We start from the raw sequence: 23795 nt of genomic DNA on the forward strand, positions 1-23795 counted from the left end.
GTTTGCCTGTTATCTTCCCGGTGCATGTACATACAACAAAATGTAGTTCTGTGTGCTTGTCGCATGCAGTCATCCAAATATTGCATCCTCTTTCTTAAATAGACATGCTTTCCATGTAGGAGTTTTATCATGGTTGAAGTCCCTCTAATTGGCTGATTCCTTTAGTAATGCTGGACCCTCCCTTTGTATTTTCTGCATCACAGATCTTTTCTTTTTTCCCTTTCCTTGCATCCTTTTTGTAGTTATCTATAAAACCAGCTTGCTGCATCTCCAGCCTAGGCAAATGACGATATACCTTCCAGAAGTGCGGAAGATTTCCATGGACTACATAAACCTTCCTGTCTTCAACCCCAATGTTTTTAGTGAAGATGAAGATGATTTGCCAGGTGAGATTGAACTGATTGTCTAAAATTTTATGAAACTCTGTAAGAAGATTGACTCTCCTTGTAATTAAAAGCCCAAGGCACATGAGTCCATTCCATGTTTTGCAAGATAGCTTGTTGTGGTGGAGAGGCCAAATTGGAGCTTGCTCTTTGACTTCCATTTTGGAGTCTGGTGAGGCTGAGAACTGCAAAATAGGGCTTGAAAGACCTGTGTACTTCCGGTGTTGTCATTGGGAGCCTGGTAGAGCATGGAGGGCTCCCTGTGCCCTTCGCAGCCTGTGTGGGCATTCCATACCATACTGCCCTTGCCCTGTGTTGTGAACAGTGCATTCAAGATCAGGGGAGCTGGAAGGCCTCGGACACAGGTGTACATACATGGTGCATTTAAAGCCTTAATGGAACCTTCTTCTCTGACTCCTGAAAGGAATGTGAAGTTGAAAAGGCTGATGAGGCAAGCCCAGGAACAGTGCAGGCTGCTGGGTGGAGGGGTGTTTCTTGGCTCCAACAAGTTTCTGATGACATAGCTGAGAGCTCAAAAGGGCCTATTGACAATTCATAATTAATCTGTAAATGGCAGCAGCAGCAACAACCACCATTAGTTTAGATGTCCGGTGGATGTCCTTTTAATTAATCCATTTTAAATGGGTCAGTTATGAATTTGATCCAGAGAGAGTCCATTAATCCCCTGAGAAGAAGCATCTGTTAAACTGGGAATTAAATTATGAGGCTTCAGTATTAACCGCATTTTAGAAATCTGCAAGGGGATTGACACAAGCAGACAATCAAAAGACCTGGAGTGATATAGAGGCACTCATAATTGAAAAGGTTCAATCTCCAATGGTGACTTAACTGCACAACCTTAGAGTGGCAGGAATCCATCATGGTGCCTGGGAATTGAGGCTCCAGTGGTAGCCAGAAGCATTCACAAATGTCAACAGGTGAACAGGTTGTATTCTCTCCTCAGATTCACATTGGGTTACTGTCATTCATGCCTTCATAACTGCTTGCTTTTCATGACATGGACTATAGCTTATTATACATTCCACCCACTTGCATCAGAGTCTGGTTTAACAGAGTGGCAGAATACTAGATTGTTCCTGTTCCTTCTGAGATAAAGGTCTGATGCAGATACAGTGCTGGCTTCCTGCTAACTGTGGTCAACAAATGGGAAGCCAAACCCTTTCTGGGGCAAATTCCCAGTCCTTTGCTATGACGAAGCAGTTTGTTGGCTCCAATGCTTACCGCTATTAAGTCTAGCCAGGATTTCCCTTAAACCAGGTTATTGAACTGAGGACCATGGAGAAAGAGAGACTTACCCCAAGGAGGTGAGGGGCTTTGTGCAGGGACTGCATGTTCTCAGATCTGGCTCTTAATACCCTTACTGTAGTGAGGTGGGAGATAATATTACTGACCTAATATGACAGCACAAATACAAAAGTTAAATAATCAGTATTTAACAAATGATTCCAATACCTTTAAAATGGAAATTAATGCTCTAGATGGCAGAATTAATTTAGTATACAGTAGTACCTTGGGTTACAGACGCTTCAGGTTACAGACGCTTCAGGTTATAGACTCTGCTAACCCAGAAATAGTACCTCGGGTTAAGAACTTTGCTTCAGGATGAGAACAGAAATTGCGGTGCGGTGGCAGCAGGAGGCCCCATTAGCTAAAGTGGTACCTCAGGTTAAGAACAGTTTCAGGTTAAGAACGGACCTCCAGAACGAATTAAGTTCTTAACCGGAGGTACCGTTATATCTCTTTTTGGATTAAGGCTGTGATGCTGTATTCTGATACTCATATCTTTTTGTCCCAGTGACTGGAACATCTGGAGTTCCGGAGAACAACCCACCTTGCACCGTAAACATCCCGATTGCTCCTATTCACAGCTCAGCACAAGCAATGTCACCAACACAGAGCATAGGGCTGGTTCAGTCTTTGCTGGCCAATCAGAATGTGCAGCTGGACGTCCTCGCCAATCAGACGACAGCTGTGGCAGCGGCGGACCACGTGACTGACAACGCAGTCCACTACCCAATCCCAAGCAGGTATTCCAACCCAGGCCAAGTGATCTTTGGAGGAGTTGAAATGGGGCGCATCATCCAGGCACCCCCTCAGCTCCCCCTGCCGCCCCAGGGTGCAATCCAGATGGCAATTGTGGACCACAGAGATGGGGACAGAGACCACGAACACCTCCAGAAGGCCAAGACGTTGCGTCCAGTGCCACAGGCAGCTGAAGGAGAAGCATCCGTCTTCACCACTGCCCAGGAAATTCAGATGAACAAAATGAATCCTCCCCCTCCGTACCCTGGAACCATACCAGCAGCTCCCACCACAGCTCCTCCTCCTCCTCCGGTACCTCCCCAACCTCCCATAGATCTCTGCTTGAAAAAGGGAGATTTCCCCCTTTATTCCACAGGGCATTATCAAACCCCTCTCGGCTATGAAAGAATCACTACCTTCGACAGCAGCGGGAATGTGGAGGAAGTTTGCCGGCCTCGAACGCGGATGCTGTGCGCCCAGAACACTTACACTCTGCCAGGGCCTGGCAGCTCCGCCACTTTAAGGATCACTTCCTCAGAGAAGAAGATTCAGCAGCCTTGTACCAGCGCCACCCTAAACAGGCTCACGGTGCCGCGTTACTCCATTCCTACTGGGGATCCGCCACCTTACCCGGAGATCGCAGCCCAGCTGTCTCAAGGTCGCGGCATGGCCCAGAGATTGGACAACAGCATAATCCACGCCACTCTGCGGCGGAACAGCAGAGAGGCAGCGCTGAAAATGGCCCAGCTGGTCGACAGCCAGAGAGCCACTCTGCAGCTGCCCCCGAAACTGAAGAGCAACATTGTGGCAGCCCAGTACCAGCAGAGGGTGCCAACGGCACTCTACACCTGCAGCCAGTGCAGCAGCGGCAGTGGCAACAACGGTGGCGGCGGCGGTGGCAGCGGCAACCCTAATAGTGGAAGTGGGAATATGAGTGGCATCAGTGGTAACAGCAGCACGTCCAGCATGAACAGCATGAGACCGGACATGACGACCGGGAGCAGCTCTCAGCACAGCTCGGTCATCGCACACTCCGTCAGTACTTCGCCCCTGGCCTCCCAGTCCTCTTACAATTTGCTTAGCCCATTGGACAGCTCTCGTGAACGGACAGATTATGTGAACTCTGCCTTCATGGAGGATGAAACTCTTTCTCAGCACTGCCCTGTGGAGAAACCGGTGCGCCACATGCCTGTGGCCATGGCCGAGCCAGGCATTGGTGTCAAAAGACCACCCCCCTATCAGTGGGAACCAATGGTGGGTGAGGAGATATGGGTCCCTCAAGAAAGGACAGCTCCGAGTACTTTGCCTCACCCTGCCAAACCTGCCCCCCTAGTCATTGGCCAAACTCAGCACCTGGATATATCCCGAGCACCGTTTGTTTCCCCCAAATCTCCAACCAGTCCCACTGCCACTTTCCAGATGAGCTACGGGGTTGGAGCCCCATACTTGGGGAACTACGGTGTTCCTCCCCCTCCTCCCCCTCCTCTTCTTCAGGGAATGCAGGTCCCCTGTTCTCCCAAAGAAGCTTTGGCCCCACCCCAGATTGCACAACAGGAGCCAACGGTTGTGCTTCAGCCAGGTTACCCCTCCAACCTTGCTTACTGCCCTTTGCCCCCCCTGTACCCTGGAAATAGCACTTGCTCGAGTTTACAGCTGCCACCAATGGCCTTGCACCCGTGGAATTCCTACAGCACATGCCCACCTGCTGCGCAGAGCACCCAAGGCACTCTGCCCCCCAAGGCGCTGCTGGTGGTGGAGAAGCCTGTCATGTCTCCTCCACCACCACCACCACCACCAGTGGAGCCTCAAGGCCACGCGGGTACAGACGCGATGGCGGAGACAGCAGACAACTTCCAAGAAGTCCTGTCCTTGACCGAGAGCCCCGTGCCTCAGCGGACAGACAAGTTTGGGAAGAAGAATCGGAAGCGCCTGGATAGCCGAGCGGATGAAGGGAATATGCAGGCTATTACGGAGGGAAAGGTCAAGAAGGAGGCAAGGACGACTCTGACCGATTTCAACTCGCTGATATCCAGCCCTAGGCTGGGCAGGGAGAAGAAGAAGGTCAAAAGTCAAAAGGACCAGTTGAAGTCCAAAAAACTGAACAAGATGAACGAATTTCAGGACAGCTCAGAAAGTGAGCCTGAACTGTTTATTAGCGGGGATGAGCTAATGAACCAGAGCCAGGGCAGTAAAAAGGGATGGAAAACAAAAAGGAACTTGAGAACAGCCAGTGAACTGGATGAGTTTAAGTGCCGGAAAGCCAACGAAAAGGAGGACGGGCGGCTGGGAAGCCAGGGCTTTGTGTACGTGATGGCTAACAAGCAGCCCTTGTGGAATGAGGCAACACAAGTCTATCAACTGGACTTTGGAGGGAGAGTGACCCAAGAATCTGCAAAAAACTTCCAGATTGAGCTGGAAGGGAGACAGGTAAGATAACGAGTTGGAAATTACAGGCTGCTTCTTGTGTTAGGCCTTGACATGTGCGCCAGAGGAACAGGGCTGGCCCAAGACTTTGTGCCTCTGATGCGAGTGCTGCTACTGCCAAATCCTCCTTCCCCCTCCCCTCCAGCTTTGTAAGTTTTGCTGCTGCTAACATGGTGGCAGAACTCGCCATCTCCTCCCATCCCTATCTTCTGCCTTGCTCTGGGGAAAGGGGTCCTTCCTTAGAGTTTGGCATTCTGGGCGAGGTGGCCTTGGAAAGTGCCTGCACCACTACCACTTTGCCTCGCTGGCTAATTAAAGGTTTCAAATCACTAGAACTTCTATTTTTTAAAGTCCAGCTGTTGTGGCAAAGCAGTGTTGGGGCAGACACTCTTCCAGTTCACCTTACTCAGTATACTTTGCTCTAAGGAAGGACCCCCTTCAGTGTAAGGCATGAGGATGAGGCAAGTGTCTGGAAAGCTCAAAGCAACTGGGTGCTTGGGTAGTGGTGACAGCTGGGTGGATGGACTGGTGAAACAAGCAAGTGAGGACCTGGGGGCAGTAATCTGCCACCTCCTACTGCCACCACCAGAAACAGTTGCCTCAGTTTGCTTTCTACAGGAATGCTGGCCCTGCAAATGCAGTATGATGTGACTGCTTTCAAATAGACACACCTTCTTGCAGATTAATTTGCAGGAAATAGTGGCATGTGAAAGGCCTGGTGCAAACAGGATCCTGATGCCTTATCCCTTGGGTGGCCAATATCTGCCCAGGGCATTGGACATACGTTTGTGTAACATCTGTAGAGCATTTGTCTCTGTCACAATTTCACAAATATTGAATACAGTCCATACCAAGGTTGCCTTTGAGGTACAGGCCACTTCTCTGCAGCATAAAAATCTTGACTGTATAAACCCAAAGCTATTCTATTCCACCAAGAAGAAATTTGATGGTAGCTGCTTATAATTGTGGCTTCTGTGCCTCAGAGCAGCTATAACAGATTATGGGATATTTTAAATGTCACAGTGAATAGAAACATATGAACCCATGTAACTATAAGGAACATAGAAATATGATGTCATCTTCAGCTGATGTCATACCACAGATGCACATTTCACATGAAAATAATACAATGTGAGAACAGCCTTTTGACACTCTATCATGATTACAAGACTAATACAACAACCAACCAACCAAACCAGTGTCAAAGGTCATGAGAGTCTGAAAAACAGGCAACAGTAATGTATGTGTAAGGTGAAAGTGATGGGGGAATATATGAACTTTAAACCCTGGCCATTATTTTCAGTCTCTTAGAGCAGGTATAGTGAATTTGTGGCCTTCCAAATGTTGTTGGACTACTACTCCCATTGTCCCTGACCATTCACAATGCTGACTCGGGCTCATGGGAGTTGGAGTCCAAGAACATCTCAAGAATCATCAGTTCCCCAGCCCTGCTGCTGCTGCAGCATAGAAAACCCTGGTGCATTCTATAGCAAAGATGTATGAAAGGAGGTGCAAAACATTGTACAAACCTTAGGCAGCTTTTATTTTCTGGGATCCAGGATTGGAATGGCACTTTAGCTAGCTCTGCTTCATTGTGTAATTTTGCAGTCTCCCTGATCCACCAGGAGGCTGAGCAGACAAGTCACTGTAGATTCAATTGTGATATCTATAGGTTATTTCGGGATTGCAGTCGTGTTGCATCGACATTGTCCAAGAACAACCAAGATCCACCAGAACATAACGGCTTCAGTCTGCTGAAAATCATGGGAAATTCCTGCTGTGCTGATATGATCTCCTCAGAATATTCAACCTCATTAATCATTGTGGGCTTTGAACTTCCCCTGTGAAAATAGGCGAAGCCAGTGCTATATTTCTAGAAAAGAGGCGCCAGAACTCACCATGAGCACTTCCCTCATTCTCTTAGAACGGCAATGCTGCCCACCTGAAAGGTGCCTGAACTGAGTTCCTCTGGGCAGAGCCACTTGCCAATTGAAATGCAGCTCTCATATGAGGCAAGAAGTTGTGAAATCACCCCGTCCTTGCTTTAATGGACCAATTTTCATATTTAACTGCTGCTCGATTTCTTGTTTATCTTTACCAACTTTTCCTCTTCTTTATTTCTTTCCCCGCCACTTTCTCCTCCAGGTCATGCAGTTTGGGAGGATCGATGGCAATGCTTACATTTTGGACTTTCAATATCCATTTTCAGCGGTGCAGGCCTTTGCAGTGGCTCTGGCTAATGTGACTCAGCGCCTCAAATGAAAAAGAGAAAAAGACCAGAGAGGGGGAGGGAGAGAAACCCTGCTAAATCTTTCACATAAGGGCCAACCCACGAAGGCCTGGCAGAGACGTGCAAAGGATTCTGCAAGTAAAGAAGAAAGTGCAACTGGAAGAAAAGAGCGAGTGCCCAAAGGAGGGCATCAACTTTAAACATTATCGGGGATGGGGTGGGGACTCTGTGGTTTGGGATTTATTTTATTTGAATCAACATATGTGCTGGTTTCTTCAGGGCAAGCCAAGGAGGAGAGCTATTCAGTGTTATGTTGGGAAATGTGGCTTTTGGCTTGTTGTGGCGGTTCTTCTGTGTTTGCTGCAAAAAAAAATAGCTGATGTAAGCTGATAGAAGGATTTTAAAAGACTGCCCTTCGTTTTCTTTCATTCTTTTATAGACTGCCTTATACCATGCTGGTTTTTTTTAAAAGCAGGGAATGCAACTTTCTTTCCCCCTGGACCACTTTGTACTACTTTCATCAATAGTTACAGCAAAAAAAGAAAAAAAAAGAACAACAAAAATGCTACAATATACTTGAAGACAGGTGTTTCTTCTCTGATAACTGAGCACTGTACGCACCATGGAGGTTTTTCAGAAACCTTACCTAGTTTCCAAAATGTTATTCGAAAGAAAAACAGAGCTGTTACCTGTTGGATCGCTTGCAAAAGATCAGCACATAATGCTAAGACAGATGATGACATCGCTTGGATAAGCAAGTATGCAGCTACAGAGAGCAAAAGTTGTGGCCACTTCACTCCTCCCCTGCTCCTGCTGCTCCTGTGATACCCAGAGCAAAGCCATGGTTTGCATGTGAACCTGGGCTCGTGGTTTGTCCTAACTTCAAACAAGCCATGAGCTGTAAGCAAGGTTTTTTTCTTGGTAAATCATTAGTTTGGATTGATACCAATGCTATCACTCAGCAAGGCCTGAAGTGGGAAACATTATGACAAATCCCCTGGGTTAACACAGAACGAAAGAAAGAGGAAGGAAGGAAGATGAAAAAGTGACAAACCCCAATACGGTCCCAGAATATATGAGGAATCTTTAATAAAAGTGTCAGTTGTCTGATGCATTTCAGTAGAAACGTTCCTTGGGGTCACAAGAATATTATTTTGTTGGAATAACCTAGCAGGAAGACGTGTTTCCCTGCTGGAGAATTTTAGATTCTTTGTCAGGGACTCTGCGTCCCAGAGGTAGCTTTCTACATAAATGCATTGGGCAAGTGACATGTTTATGTCAGTTTCCTCATCTATCTTGGCACCTTTAATCTTTTTTTGCTGCACTTCTTGACCATGACACCTTCCCCATGGAAACTAGCAGCCTAAGTCATTCAGCATTGGAATTTTTGATTGTAACCTTAGAATAATATTCACCCTTCCTTTGCTCACAGGCTTATTTGACTTTAATTCTCCACACACATAATGAAACAGAGCATGGTTTCTCAAAGGTGGCCACCAAGATCTTTTGTGTGCATTTGCTCGATTGATTCTGTTGATTCTTCTATATGAAACAGGCTGCAATCAAGAAAAAACTGAGAGAATAATGTGCATATACACACACACGATTGGTGGAGTGCATTCTCTCATTTCACTCGCACAGGATAACATAAGAGGTAATAAAACACTTGGATGGAATCGGCAACCCCTTCTGGAACAGAGCCTGTAGACAAATGAATGGCCAAGTGTCTCCTCCATTGCTTCCTAATCAATAGCATGCAGTAGGTTAACCCTTAATGCAGTCTTCCCAGAACATTGACATTTTCTTTGACATTTTCTTCGGCTACACTTGCTGTCCAGTAGCAGCTGTTGGGTGGGACAGAGCTGTGGAGCTGCCCTCCTGTTGCTGACATTGCTGCAGCTTACCTGGACTGCAGGGTAAGGGCTGTGTGGATGTGCCTGTGAGAATGGCCATTTGGCTCTAGAGGTTGGTCTACAAAGCCCTAACCTCACTGCTGGCTGCCTCCAGTCACATCCAGGTAAGTTGCAGTGATGCCAGTGTTCAGAGGGCTGCTCCACTCCACAACTCCAGCCACTACTACTGCAGTCACAACTAAAGACTAGCTTGAGAGTCACCAGAATAGTGGAAAGGCTAATTAGGAATATGTAACTCTTCAGAGAATTCTGGTCAGGATTATTCCATAAGTGGGAGAATTGTCTCTTGATTTAGAATGTGAAAGGGAGCTTTTAAGTTCAGATCTATATAAAAAGTTATATGACATTTAGGAGAACGGCATTTGGCAGTGCTACATATCCTAGAAACACTTAGAACATTTCATCTAAAACATTTCAAAATAAAACCAGGGGAGAAAAATCAACATGTTCGCAGCTGGCATCAGCATCTGACATCCTTACGCAGCTGCCATGGCACCTGTGTGCTGACATGGCACACTGATGATGTTTGCTCTGGGCTTTTCTTTAAAAGAAATTCTGGTCTGATTCTCTGAGCACTGCCAGGCACCTGGATTTAGCCACCCTTCTCATTTCCCACAATGCCCCCAACCTCATTGTTCTTGAGCATTGTGGGAAATTAAAAGGTAGCTAGATCTAAGTGACCAGAGCACTGCTATCACTGTCAGGCAAGTCCACTAGGACCTACTGATAGCAGACTGATGCCACTAGAGGACGCTGCCCAGTGCCTTTTCAAATTTGGAGTTGGCCCTGAACATGTTAATCATGTGTCAATGTAGTATCTGGAACCCTATAGAGAAAATAAAGCAAATATAAAGAGAAGCAAATATAGAAGCATTAAAGCCTTGGGGCTGATTGTTTTTTAACAAAAGTATCCTTGCAAAGTGGAGTATGAACAAAGATAATTAAGAGTAGATCCCAGCTGTGTAAGATCAATTTGAATCAGTAGGAAGGTTTACATAGGTCACTGTGGTGAAATGTCTCCAGACTGTTACTGGAATAAAACAAGCTCTGTGATCGTCTCCCGGCTGTAATTGACGCTTATAATACATGTCTGAGAATTTCCCCAATATATTGTCTTAAATGACATTATATTTTACTTTTTTTGGTCTTCATAAACTTGAATTATATTGAATTATATTATTTACAAGGAAACCTTGGGAATACAGAACCCAGGCCTAACTAACATTTCATTTGAAGGGAAGTCTTGGAAGATGTATAGAAAAATTAAAATATTGGTGCTGTGACTTGTTTTTGTTGTGTTTGTGAAATGAAAGGCAAGACCAACTAACCTAGTAAGAAGACAAAATGATGGAATAAAAAGCGCCATTATTTCTTTTTGTGTTAAACTCTGCAGCCTTAGGCTCCAGCTCTTGTGAGCAAGGTTGGTTCCCTTACATCTCTGCAAAATTGAATTGGATCCAGTGGTCTACCAAAACAGAACCCAATGCCTTTTGGAGACTGCAGTTCATACATTATTAGGCCATGCTGGTGCTGCAGCAGAATCTCAGCTGATTAAATAGTAGAACTGGCTCTTGAGACTCAAGGTGTACTCTTAAAGTCACATGATGCAGCAACTTGGTAGAAGCTAAGCAGATCTGGGTTTGATCAGTGCTTGGATGGGCAACCCTATATATACTGTCTTGAATGTACATGGAAGAAAGGTGGAGTGTAAAGAGTGGGATATAAATTAAATATATAAATCCTGGTTTCCTTCAGCGAACAGTATAGCATCTTGTGCAGGGAAAATATTTTTAAGGCCCATGTCCCTCATACTTTCCCCTTCTAGTATCTTTTAAGAGCTTTGTATAGAAGTGGTGTGTGTGTGTGTTTTTGCCTGAAGACCAGATGGAGTCTTTGTGATGGCAATATAATCTGACATAGAGTTCATGTACCAGCTTTGAGGAGCTTTGCATTTGACATTGCAACGTTTTGCATCTTTGGCCATTTCCTCCCCTGCTTTCTCAAGGGCATTTCATACACTGTATGAAACCTAAGTTTGCCCGACAAAGGTATACTTGGCAGGGAGTCATAACTCCCTGTCAGGTGCACCTGTATAATACCTGTGCTTTTCATTTGCAGGTTACATTTTTGGATGTGCACCTAAATGAAATGTGTGAAGTGGCTCTCGCAAGCAACTGAAAAGATAAGAGTAGGAGAAAGTTATGTTAGAGCTGGTCCTTATATTGAACAGACTGATCACATGTGGCAGTAGCTTATAAAGTTGAGTGTGCTGGAATATATCCTTTTCCAGTCCTTCCAGCACTTTTGGGTACAACTGGAATTTTCTTCCCTGCCTTGTCATGTTACTTCTATCAGGGCAAGACAGCCATAGCAGTCAGGAGCTGGTCAAATCCTCTTGTCCATTGTCCCTTCCTCTCTACAAGAGTGATGGGACATACTAAATATTTCTTTTGGAATGTTAATAGTTTACGAGGAACTTTTAAAAAGTAACACTTTTCAGAATATTATTGGAAGAATTGGCTAAAATGGATACATTTTAAGATTGCATTCCATGTTATGCAGCAATTGTTGTTTCACACCAAAATTATCGGGATGGAGAGAGAGAAATCTGACGCAAACCTTTTAATAAATTTGATTTCTGTTTAAACCAATGCATACAACCCAAAAGATTGTAATCTGATCGAGGTGTTCTGGAGAGTTAGGAAGGTCTTCACTTGTTGAATGTTTACTCTGTCTTTATAAATGGCTAACTGAAAGAGGCATTGAAATAGTGTGTTAAGATGAAATGGATAAAAATATTAGAAGATGCTTGTATTTCCAGTGTTTTGTTAAAATAGTGCTCAATGAGCTCATGTCATAACCATTGTTCTTGTCATTTCAGGTCCGTTTCTCTTTTCTTTTGTCTCCATTTGGTCTTCTGTTCTAATTTTCCCTACCCCTCTCAGTCTGTGTTTTTATCCTCTCCTGTTATTTAGCAGAGGAGGGTTTTAAGCTCTTGCTATTTGTTGTAGATACAATTTTTTGTATTATTGTGGAATTGCATGGGGATACATAGGGTTGAAAAGGCACTGTAATCTTTACTGGAAAAGGGTGATATTTTTTAATTTTGCATTTGTTTATAAATGCATTATTTGGGTACTGTAACTTTGGTAATTGTTTCTGAATTTATTACTTGCCTTTAAAAATGTTATTTGAGGATTGCTTTTGTTTTATTTTTATTTTTATTTTCTTCCAAGTTTTAATAAAAATATATAGTCAGGTGCATGGATTTCCTAACCATGCAAAGCCTGCATGATGATCTCAGTTCTGCAGAGAAAATGGTACACTTATCTGACCACCTGCAGTATTTTTAATGGCCTTTGTTTTGTTTTTCTTTTCTAAATATGCCATTCAGACCTGGGTTTCCATTGTAATTCTGAACCTTGCCCTGACCTGCCTCTCCTGTTATGTGCCCTGTGTAATAGATTGTGAAGAAGGTACCTAGAAAGCATTAAATGGTTTCCTTTCAAAAATGTGGTTTGTCCAAAATTTTGACTGTCTACATGATTGAGATGGGGTCAGTTGCCCTATTTTCCTTGATGGTTTGGAATTGTAAGAGTTGTCCAGGTGTTGCTTATTAAAGTTTTGGCAAACTAGAGAAACTGTGAGTTGATTTTGGTGTTTTGTCTCACACTGAGAATATTGAATGTTTGTGTGTTTTAGTATGCAATGTATAGCCTCAATATTCGTAACAGATTGTTTTATTCTTATTTGCATATCTAGGTGCCTCTTGTTCTTTCTGATGCACACTTGCTGTCATTCCTGCAGCATGATGCTGGACCAGAAACCTTGTAATAATGTTCTGCTATAACCAAATTTTAGATAACAGCCAGTTTCCTCTGGATAGTTGATGAAGATATCCCAATGGGATTTGTTTTTCTTTACATACTAAAAAGTAGATAAGCAAGGAACAGCAGTGTTTCCTCAAAGAAAGCCTTCATTTTTTCCTTTTCTGTAAATAAATAAAGTACTGGGGTGCAAGATTGTTACCTGCTTTTAGTGGGCAACCTTTCTGGATGCAGATGCAACACATATTTCTCAAGTGGAACCAGTACAGTCCATATGCTGTTGCCTCTGAATCACCGTAGTGAAGCCCTACTTTGGATGCCATTGGAAAGGAGCCCTTTTAAAACTCTGACACACAAACACACACACTCCAGAAACATAACTATGTAAGGCTGATGCCTTAGAGTTGATAAAAATCCCAGATCATTGGATTGAGGTGCCAGCAACAGCAAGGTCTCAGTTCTCCAGACTCTGTCAAACAGCAAGACTGACACAGCACTTGGTACTGCAGCAGGGGCGCCGACTTATAAAAAATATTGGGGGGGCGGGGGCCCATACCGACTTATAAAAAATATTGGGGGGGGCCAAGACCTCCAAACCGCTGCTGCTGGGGGAACGAAAGGGGCGAGCCCCGGGCTGCCCCGACCTTAAGTGAACCTGTGAGGGCCCGCCCTTTGCGGCAGCCGATTGGCTGCCGCCGTGGGCGGTGAATATTAATGAGCTAGGGGGAATCCCCGCTTCTCGCGGGACTGACGCCAGCCCCGCGAGATTGTTGATGGGTCGAGAGCCCGCAACCCCACCCCCTCTCTAGATCGGGAGTGGCTTTGTTTTAACTCATTACTGAATGTATTTTAAAAGGTAACTATCGTCAAACAAGGAAAATAAAAAATACCAACATAATTTTGTGATTTTACAAAGCATAATATAACTAATAATTTTCTTAAATTATTGGGGGGGGCAGAGCCCCCCCAAACGAATTTTTGAGGGGGCTCGGGCCCCCTCAGGCCCCATGGAGTCGGCGCCTATGTACTGCAGGGCTTCAAACGAGGGTGGAATTTCAACCCCAATGGGGAACAGGTTTTATTGGCTGCGCTGCTAAGGGTTAGGAATTCAATTTATAGCATTCTATGCTTTCAATTGTGGGCACATAAGCAGCGGCTTGAGTGATAGGCCACAGGTTCTGATTTTGCTCTCAATGCAAGCCAACTATTTGGAGTGGTAGGATTCTACCACTTGGGTCAGACTTGAAATGTAGGTGGAGCCAGAATTTTATAGTTTGACACGACAAATTCATGGAGGATGAAGCTTTATTCTAATTCCACTATTGAAGGAAATATGCCTTTGTACCAGTAGCTGGGAACCACTCAGGCCCTGCTTTTGGGCTTCCTGTGGGCATCTGGTTGACCATTTTGAAAACAGAAATACTAGGTGGGCCTTTAGTTTGATTCAGTGGGTCTCTTATGTTCTCCCCCCCCCCCTCCACACACCAGTTTCAAGAACTGCCCATTTCTCACTTGCTTGGTCTTTGCTTGGAAACTGATGCTTTAAAATTGACAGGCAGCTGTAGGTATTGTTTCTATGCCGCCTTAATGTGTTCCTCAAAGCAGAATCAAGCTTCATGTTCTGAACTGTCTGAAGGTTGCTGAAAGGTGATATACCAGTAGCACTGACGCTTCCTTGGTTTGCAGGAACCAAACATATATCGGGCAAAATACCAGATGATGGAGAAACCGCTCTGGTTGCGAGGAATACCGAGTTGCCAAATGAGGGCCTCTGCCCCACCTCAAACCATGCCATGTGTAAACGTCCCTGAAAAACATCACGGGACCAGTTTCCCAGGGGCCATTTTGCCACCAGTCCCCGGTGGCGCTGTCCATGGTGCTGATTCTTTTCCAGCTCCACCTGGTCCGTGGACCATGGGGATTTTATCTAGTTAAAAACAACCACCACCACCATACATTAACGGCCAGCCTCGCCTTGCCTACTCTTTACGCGCATTTAATAACAGAAGCCCTCCGCGTCCCCTTAGAAAATGTATGGGGCTTCAGCAGCCAAAGCAGAGCTGGAGCCGCCGCCGCCGCCCACAAAACTCCCTTCGGCGCCCAGTGGCGGCGCTCTGCCGAGAAAGGAAGAGAGGAAAGCGGAGGGTCGCTTCAAGCGGCGGCCTCTCGGCCATTGCAGCTCTCTCCCCCTCGGCAGCCCGGCTCAGCGCCGAGAGCTCCAGACCGAGGCCCAGGCGCCACCGGGGTCTCCATGGCCGAGCGCGGGAGGCGGCGGCGGGCTTAGAGCGGGGCCCCCGGGGGTTGCTGCTGTCTCCGCGGCCGCTGGCTGGGTGAGGAGGGGCTGGCGCGATGTCCGGGTGTGGGATGGAGGCGGATTACCCCGCCTTTGAGAACCCGCTCTGCGGCGAGCTCAAGCACATTTGCAAAAGGATCAGAGAGACCTACAAGGAGATCAAAGAGGACCTGACCCCTTACAAAGATGATCGCTACTACAGGTAAGAGCAGCGGAGGCGAAGGGAGCAGCGCGCGGAGGGATGGAGAGGGAAAGAGAGGCCTCTTTATTTTCTAGGGAAATAGCTGTTTGCATCAGCGGTCTGGCCAAGCCCTGTTAAAAATGCTTCTTTAAATACAGCACGTAGGATTCAGAAGCAGCTATTCATTTATGAGCAATCCCAAGGGGAATCCTTATTTGCACGCACTTTGGGGGACGTGATTTGCAGAGTGAAGCCTTCCCTCCCACCCCTACTTCTCCTCCTCCTTCTGGCCGGCTGCGGCAGCCTTTTCCCTCCCGCGCCGCCGCTTTCTCAGTACCAAGGATGGAGATGGTCCAGCGTTTCAATATGGCTGCTGGGAAAAGGTTACCTTCTTCCAGCGGAGCTACCCTTTTTGTTTCTTTTGCGATGAGGTTTTGATGAGTCACTTCAGAGAGTCCCTGAAAGGGAACGAGTTGTTTGTGTAAGGAAAAGGGGGAAAGGGAAAGAGTTGCTTGAGTAACCTTCCTGATGGCATTTTCTAAATGTGGAATCTGGGTCTGGGATTCTTCTCGACTCTGATCATATTCCACCACCACCCTGCCCGGAAAAGCTGAGAGGGATTTCCCCCACCCCATCACCGCCGAAAGAGCCCATGATCCTCTTGTAGTTACATGGGGTTGTAATGTAAATAATCAGGGCTCCACCTTCTCTCCCATGAGTCCTCAGGATCTAAGAGCTGTGGGTTCTTTGCTCATTCTTCCCCAAACCTTCTCCTGCCCATATTCAGGTTTTCCCCCACCTAATAGCTTATTTCCCTTTCATATGAAGAAGAAAACTACCTTTCCAAAATTTTCAGAGTTCGACAAAATCGCAGGAGCAAGGTGTCCCCCTGAGCCACAAGCCACGGAATGTCCTCCGTGTGGAACTCCATGAAATAGATGGTTCCTATGGTCAGGGGTCCCTTTACCGTTACCTATGCATAATGCATGCATTACTAACTAAAGTCTTTGCGGAATTTTATTTTTCCATGTGGTTCAGGTTCCAGCAACTCTAGCCATAAAGAAATACAATTAAAAAACAACAGCCCTCCTTGTAATACTGGATGAAATCCAGCTCCGCTAAATCCAGTGAGAGGTTTGCTGTTGACTTCAACAAAATGAGAATTGCATCCTTTACCTACAGTCTTAGCTCTTATCCCTTGATGAAAGCCACATCTCTGTACATATTTACTCAGAAGCTAAGTATCACTGTGCTTAATAGGGATTGTATTGCAAATTACGGGTCTGCTGTATAATAAAAACGGAGGTGCAAACCTTAAGAAGTATTATAAAATTAGAAATTAAGTAATTACCAGGTCCAATCTTATGAGCTAGGAAAAGCCTGCTTCTATCTGAATCACTGGTGGGTGGCACGTCACATTTTGCCTTTTGTACCGTTAGGACAGATAAAGGCTATTGGAGGGTTAATTATTAAAACGAACTAATTTTTTTAAAGTATGTGTATTTGTGGGGAAATAGAAGGTAAGATTTGAGTGGCGTTGCTGAGAACTAAATATATGCCTCTCTTTCCATGGGAGATAGCTCTGTGTGCGTATTTGTGATTGAGAGACTTGAAAACTACAATTCCCATGTCTCCTTGCGAGGCGCACTGCCATGGAACTAACTGCCCTGAGGTAGTTTCGCCCCTGGCGGCTTTCAAACTGACAGCCGTTCGCAGAAGGAGCAACGCGCAGGCGCACACCCTCGGTGCCTACGGGCACACTATACTGACAGGCGCTCAGAGGGTGTTTTCCGAGATGTTGCGGCCCCGCCCCTCCGGTCACGGCCCCGCCCCCTACAGCACCCGAGAGGCGGAGCTGGCACGTTGGGTGACGCACGCGGAAGTGATGTGTGCAGCTGGCGCTGCCACGGAGCTTGGCGGGCGGGCAGCTGCCGCTTAGCTTGGGAGAGACCCGCTGCCGGAGTGGAGGCAGCGCGGCGCGCATGCGCAGCATGGATATGGATCTGTGAGTTTTGGGGGTAGCGGGACCTGCGCTGAGGGGTGGGGGGTGCGCGGTAGTTGCGCAGGCCGCGGAGGGAACACTGGCTGACCTGAGCCTATTCCTCTAGCCGGACCACACGGGTACTGAGCGAGTGTTGCCCCGCCCCACCCGGCGTAATAAGCCGGAGCGTGTAGTGCTTTAGGCACAGATTTGGAGGAGGAAAACGCTCCTCTTTCCCTGCCTTGTGGGGCTGTCAAGAATTGGGGGGGGGGGGCTTAGGCTGTACGAGGAACTCTGTCTAACCCAGCGACCTGCTAATAAGTGTCCCAGAAGCTCCCAAGCAGAGCAGAATGGGAACAGCTCCCTCACTACCTCCCCATTTTATCTAAATCAGAGCAAGCTGGGAAGGCAGCAGTTCCCCTGAACATACACAGACTGCTTGCTTACTATGGAATAGTCGCCGCCACCCCCTTTGCCTTCATAATTAGTGTCAGAGCCTTGGGTCAGCAGGTGACAGGTGTCAGGTGAATATGACACAGACTTTGAGCCGCAGCCCCGTTCATTTTAGAAACAAATCATTTGAGGAATGGATCCTTCTTTCCTCTAGCTCCTTTATCGCTTAGTGATTGTGAGAGGCAGGGAGAGATGTCTGAGCATGTGTGTCATATTTGTACCACTCATTAAGGCCTTTTGTGCATTTGGTGAGCTGGGTAGTGTAAACTTATTTTTGACAGAAATGCTCAGAAATGCTCACATCGTCCCCAAAGCCATGCCAATGTAAAGGCTGGAGTCTGGACAGTGTTGGCTCGAGTTACATTGACATACAAAAGCTAGCTCAAATGTTACAGTGAAGCAAGATAAGACATTTTCAGGTACCACATGTCTTAACATAGGTATCACACATGGAGTCCTGTGTTCAGCTCAGGGTGCTACAATTTAAGGATATTGACAAGCTGGAATGTGTGCAAAGGAGGGTGACCAAGATGCTAAAGGGTCTGGAAACCAAGCCTTATGAGGAACAGTTGATTGAATTGGGTTTGTTTACCCTGGAAAAGAGGGGACTGAGATACGATGCACATCTTCAAATATGTAAAGGGCTGTCACATGGAGGATGGAGCAAGCTTATTTTCTCCTGCTCCAGAGGGCAGTACCTGAACCAGTGGCTTCAAGTTACAAGAAAGGAGAGTCAGTCTAAACACGGGAAGAACAGTATTCTGGAACAAACTCCTACAAGAGGTGGTGGACTCTACTTCATTGGAGATTTTTAAGCAGAGGTTGGATGGCCATCTGTCATGTATAATCTAGTTGAGATTCCTGCATTGCAGGAGGTTGGACTAGATGACCCTTACGAGTCCCTTCCAACTCTGTACTTCTATGATTCTATAACTTCTGCTATTGCATTTAAAGTGGACTTTTATTGGTGATGAGATCCAGGAGTTTAAAAAGTAGCTGAGACCCTCTAGATCTTCCTGAAAACTTCCCTCAAGCTCCAATTCACACACGTTAAAGAGAAGTGCTGTTCTTTTGCACTGCTTGTTTCTTTAAATGTATGAACTGTCTATGAGATAGTTTGAAACTAACTCTTAGTAGGACTGCTGTGGTATTTACAATGTTTGCAAATGTCTTAGGAAAGATCTGTTTAATAAGCCGAGTTCAGGGTGCTTCTGATTTCTGCTTCTCCTCATACTTCATACAAGTTTAATAAATTTAACAAATACCTATTTTCTGCTTGTGACCTTTAGAGAGAACGGAATTATTTCTCTGCCTAATTATCAGAAGCAACTTTATAAAATGTGTGGACAAAAGTTCACAAAACTGGTTTTGGCTCTAAAGTTCTTAAAACAAACACACACAAGCTATGATTCAAGGCCACTACATCATTTCCTTGCTCTCCTTTCAAGGAAACTGACTCTCTTTTTTGTGTTTCCTGCTGAGGACCTGAAGGCTGATTCCTCTGTAGAAAAGTCAACTTAAATGTTGGGTTGCTTCTCTATTGCATACTGAATCTCTGCCATAGCAAGCAAGTTAACCAGTGTCTCAAAATGACCATGGCTGTAAGAGGTGGTATTACTTTCTGTCCGCAACAGATTTTCACAATGGCTGCTTGAAAACCAGTGCCATGAATAAAGTAGATAAGTTTTAGACAACACGCTGGACAGAAAACTCATGGTACCTGACATGTTCTTCAGGAATTGAGTAATATTTTAGCATTTATATAGTGTTTTTAACGTGTTGAAAGAGCTTTACGGTACTTTAAATATTGCATAGTGGGTAAGAGAATCTGAGCTACAAACCAGGAAATTCCAGGTTCGTAGCTCACCTTGGTCATAAGCCACTCTCTCTTAGCCTCCAGCCGCTGCCTGCAATATGGAAGAAAATAATACTGAATTACCCTGCAGGGTTGTTGTAAGGATTTTAACTAGATAAAGCATGTGAAGTGCTTTGAACACTTGAAAGCACTATACAAATTTCTTTATTTTTGCTATTAATAGTAATAGTTCTTGTAGCAACCAGAGGTAGGATTAGATCCACACTTTCTGGTACACAGCTCAACCTCTTAGTCACTACGTTTCAGGATATATGCTTTGCTTCAGGATATATGATTTGCTTCACTTGCGATATGCTCATTTTAGTTACATCTCCACCTCTGCACATCTTCAAGTAAGTGGAAGAAGATTCAGATATCCAATAATCAGCATGAACAACAGGAAAATCTCTCTGTGTTTCTTTGTTTTACTTTTGGAGAAAGCTTGGTGGTACTGCAGGAAAAAAGCACAGTAAAACAAATAATGTGAATTGCCTTGAGTCACATCAAGGTGTCATTCTGCACTTTTCATGCAAAGTGCAGCCTGACCATAAGCATATGACTCAGAAGAAAACCTCATTGCACTTAATTAAGAATTAAGTATGGGAGGTGTGGCAAAGTGAGGGGGGTGGACTCTAACTGAATACTTGTTTGCCAGTGGGGAAACTGACTGCTAGGTCCAGTGATGTGGGGCGGATTTTTTTTTTAAAGGGCACATTTTTCCAATTCTTTGTTTTTCTGTGAAAAAAGGTTCCATTTGATAATTTCAGTAGTAGCAATGATTGGATGTCAACTGCAAATGCAATATTAGGCAACCTTGGTGCTTTCAAATCTTTAGCTTTGTTTGCTAAATACAGGTAAAATAAACATTCTAAATTGGATTAGTCTCTAGGGCAGTGAAAGCCAAACTCAGCCCTCTAGCTGTTTTGAGACTACAATTCCCATCATCCCTGACCACTTAGCTAAGGATAGCTAAGGATGATGGGAGTTGTAGTCCAAAAACAGCTGAGGGCCACGTTTGGCCATCACTGCTCTAGGGCATCAAAAGGTGTTCAGATGCAGATTTTCTTGATTTGAAATTACCAGCCCCCCATCCCACATCACTGGCTAAGTCACGGTCTTAGAACTTCCAGCTACAGTTTTAAGTCACTAATATTCCTGCTTCTTTATTGCCCATACTAAATTGATCCTGGGACAGGTACGGGTGTACTGTGCGACTCCTGGTTACATGTGCTCCAAGTGAATGCTAGATCTTTTCCCTTCTTTAAATCTTCTGTTTTCTCTCTCTCCTGCTTCTCTGATGCTGCTGAGTGATGGGGTTAAGACGCCTCTCTCTTTAGGACTGTTGCATCAGAGGTAAATCAAGGACAGTTAAACCTGTGGATATGTTGTGTTCAGTCTAACATCCTTAGGAACGGTTTTTTCCCCTTTTGGATCAGATGGGATCGTGGCCTTTTGAGGGTGTTGGTTTTCCCCTCTGTCTTTCACTGCAGCTTGGCTGGCCTGCATGGCTGATCTGGAGCAGCAGTTCTGTAAGCCCTTCTTGCAGTGTATCTCTGCTCCTCTGCTTTTGTACATTGCAGCCTGCATTGCATGGGAGGAAGCAAACCAAAGGCTGCTTGTGGGCTGAGTGGCATTTTGCGCTCTCTAAACCCCGGCTTTGTCGGTATAAACCGTTTTGCGCCTGCAAGGTATGAAAAAAGAGGCAAGCCGCAGACTTGTGCACACTTTGTGTTCCCTTCCCTTGCTCTTGTCCTGCTGTCCTTAAGTGAAAAAAAAAATATGGACAGCTAGGGCAAAATCAGGCTGGATCTTGTTTACGTTACTTATGAGTGGAATAGTTAATCCGTCGTAAGCAGGGTGTATGGGGATAACTTGCAGGGGAAAGGGGGTGTATATACCTACTTCACTTGCTGGTTTCTTTCTGTGATCACCCCAATCATTTCCCCTCCCCCCCCCCATTTCTAGGAACCCAACTGGAAGAAAAACAGTTGGGTGGGTGTCCAAAGGAAAAGAGCTTTTATGAGGGACAGTCACGCTCTCACTACATGCTTTGCAGTTTGGTTCCTTTGCCTCATATTTGCCGCTGCTGAGTTTGAAGATAATTTCCTAGATGATTTTTTTTTCCTTTTTGTGAATTGCTATTTATTACCAAAAAAATCTCCTAATTTCTTAACTATGTATTTTGACATGCTTTTCAATTTCCTTGAATACCTGTAATGCAGAAGTGGAAGCATTCGTTCAACAAGGAAAGTGTTTCAAAATAACATGTTAGTCCTGTTTTGAGTTCCCAGTAGGCTGAATGCTAAAAGTGTCCAACCTGTTTTTCGCCCTGTAATAGATGGGTTAATTTATAGATGGCTAACTGTTTATAGTTTGAAAGTCTGCTCCATAATGTATCTTGGCGTTGCCTTCCTATTGATTCAAGCACAATCTTAATGTCAGTTCATGACTGTGCATGTAGAAAATGTTAATTCATCCCTCTTGTTACCAAGTTGTATTAAGCAGCTGATATCACGACTACTGCATATCTGTAGCATATAGTTAGAAAAAAGGTTGCACATACATTTCAGAATTTTGACGACTTTGAGAAGATATAACCAATATTCCACAGATACAAATGTGCCTGCTTGTACCACCTGCTTAGCTATATGTAAGTTTCTGTTATGGGGCACACCAATGTGTGGGGTATGTGGTCAGAATGAACCTGCTGCCAATCAAAGCAGTGCTTTACTGCCAGTCCTGGTCCCTGTTGCTCCCAGGTAACTGTGTATAGGGCTACAGCCTTCGAAAAAGCCTTCCACTTTTTGATGGCACATTTTATCAAACAAAACATAGAGTGTTTTTAACTGGATACTTGGTGTGGGAAACTTGCTAACTTGTTCTTTCTCTCCTTGTTTGCAGGTTGGCCCCGATGCGATTGTATACGCTGTCCAAACGCCACTTTGTCTTGGTCTTCGTTGTATTCTTCATTTGTTTTGGTTTAACCGTTTTAATAGGTATTGCAGGTAAGATTTTGTCTTTTCGGTTAATGATTGTTTTCTCTATTTACTTGCCTCCTATTATTTCCCATTGTTTTGCTATCAAGACATACAGCTTGAATTTGTGCCCCTTCCTTAAGTTTTTAATGAGTAGTTGGTGGTGGGGATTGAAATTTATCAAGTGTTTAAAAGAAGCTGGCACCACCCAAAACTGACAAGGAGCAGAGATCCTACCCACTAGCCCCAGCCATGGAGCCATTTTTGCCTTTTATGTTGTCTTATCCCTGACCACTGCAAGGTTACAAATTAGCCTGTGTCTCCATTCTCACCATACATTGTCCAGAATCTGCGTCTTGAAATTATATTGGACTTAGATTTTAGTAAAACATAACTACAAACAGTGTAGTCAAGGACCAGCTTGCTGCTCCTTGAAGCAATTTTATCCAGTCGTTGATAGTCCTTCTCAAATGTACTATGTACTGAGAGAAGTAGCTAGTGCATGCTTGAACATTCTTTCTTTTGGAGAGACATGCCTCTCAATTGTGATGTCTTGATTTCTTATGGAGAGGTTGAGTAATCACTAGTAAAAGTGTAATCACTAGTAAAAGTGATTCTTTTGATGGTTTTTTTTCTTAAGGTGATATTTTGGTATTTCATCCAATTTCTTGGTGATTTCAAATTGAGCTTTTGAACTGCTTAAAAACATTTGATGTGATAGACCCTTTTTATTTGGCTTGATACTTTTGTGGGAAGCAGCCAGGGTCAAGCTGCAGGTCTTGAGACATTTCAAAATGTAATGCTAAAATGTACAAGTACATTGCTGTACTTGTATCTTAGGGATGGCACTGAAATTGAAAGCAAAAACCCATGCAGACCACACACTTGGGGAAGTGAGGGACTGTGTTTTACATATTATAAATAAATTTTAGTGAGGAAATTGCATAGCAGATTGTACCCAAATGTGTGTGCTTGCTTAGATTTGGTAAAGCACATATGGCTGCTTTAAAAAAAAGTAAAAGGTAAAGGACCCTTGGACAGTTAAGTCCAGTCAAAGTTGACTATGGGGACACCAGGCTAACTCCCATAATAAAAAATGTGTGCATGATATATTATAAAAATCTTGTACATTTCAAAGAAATGCCTTTACATTCAAAACATGTATGTATATAGTTAGTCACATTGCCAAGCAGGATAATTCCTGCAAGCTCTCTCTCCACCTCCCTCCCTATTCATA

General features: G+C 44.8%; 2 protein-coding genes across 11 annotated transcripts in view; both read left to right on the top strand.

The window, feature by feature from the left end:
- The window catches only part of TULP4 (TUB like protein 4), a 102235-nt gene extending 89601 nt beyond the window's left edge, over positions 1 to 12634 (top strand). For 4 of the 5 annotated variants that reach the window (XM_083732117.1, XM_083732119.1, XM_083732118.1 and 1 more), the window contains exons 13-15: positions 243 to 386; positions 2200 to 4853; positions 6996 to 12634. In XM_083732117.1, coding sequence (XP_083588243.1) covers positions 243 to 386; positions 2200 to 4853; positions 6996 to 7112 — 2915 coding nt within the window. In that variant the 3' untranslated portion in view covers positions 7113 to 12634. The remainder of the gene's footprint in view (positions 1 to 242; positions 387 to 2199; positions 4854 to 6995) is intronic. The other variant, XR_014562472.1, reaches the window with a different exon arrangement.
- Positions 12635 to 14730: 2096 nt separating this feature from the next.
- TMEM181 (transmembrane protein 181) overlaps positions 14731 to 23795 on the top strand; it is a 30064-nt gene continuing 20999 nt past the window's right edge. For 2 of the 6 annotated variants that reach the window (XR_014562524.1, XM_083732519.1), the window contains exons 1-2: positions 17144 to 17299; positions 22485 to 22588. Coding sequence is in view for 4 of the 6 variants with exons in the window: in XM_083732519.1 (XP_083588645.1) it covers positions 17277 to 17299; positions 22485 to 22588 (127 nt within the window). In the remaining 2 variants the exon portion in view is untranslated. Of the gene's footprint in view, positions 15316 to 17143; positions 17300 to 20891; positions 20937 to 22484; positions 22589 to 23795 lie in introns of those variants that run through there. The other 4 variants (XM_083732516.1, XM_083732518.1, XM_083732517.1 and 1 more) reach the window with 4 other exon arrangements.

This window comes from Podarcis gaigeae, assembly GCF_964106915.1.
Source record: "Podarcis gaigeae genome assembly, chromosome: 3".
Taxonomy (NCBI): domain Eukaryota; kingdom Metazoa; phylum Chordata; class Lepidosauria; order Squamata; family Lacertidae; genus Podarcis; species Podarcis gaigeae.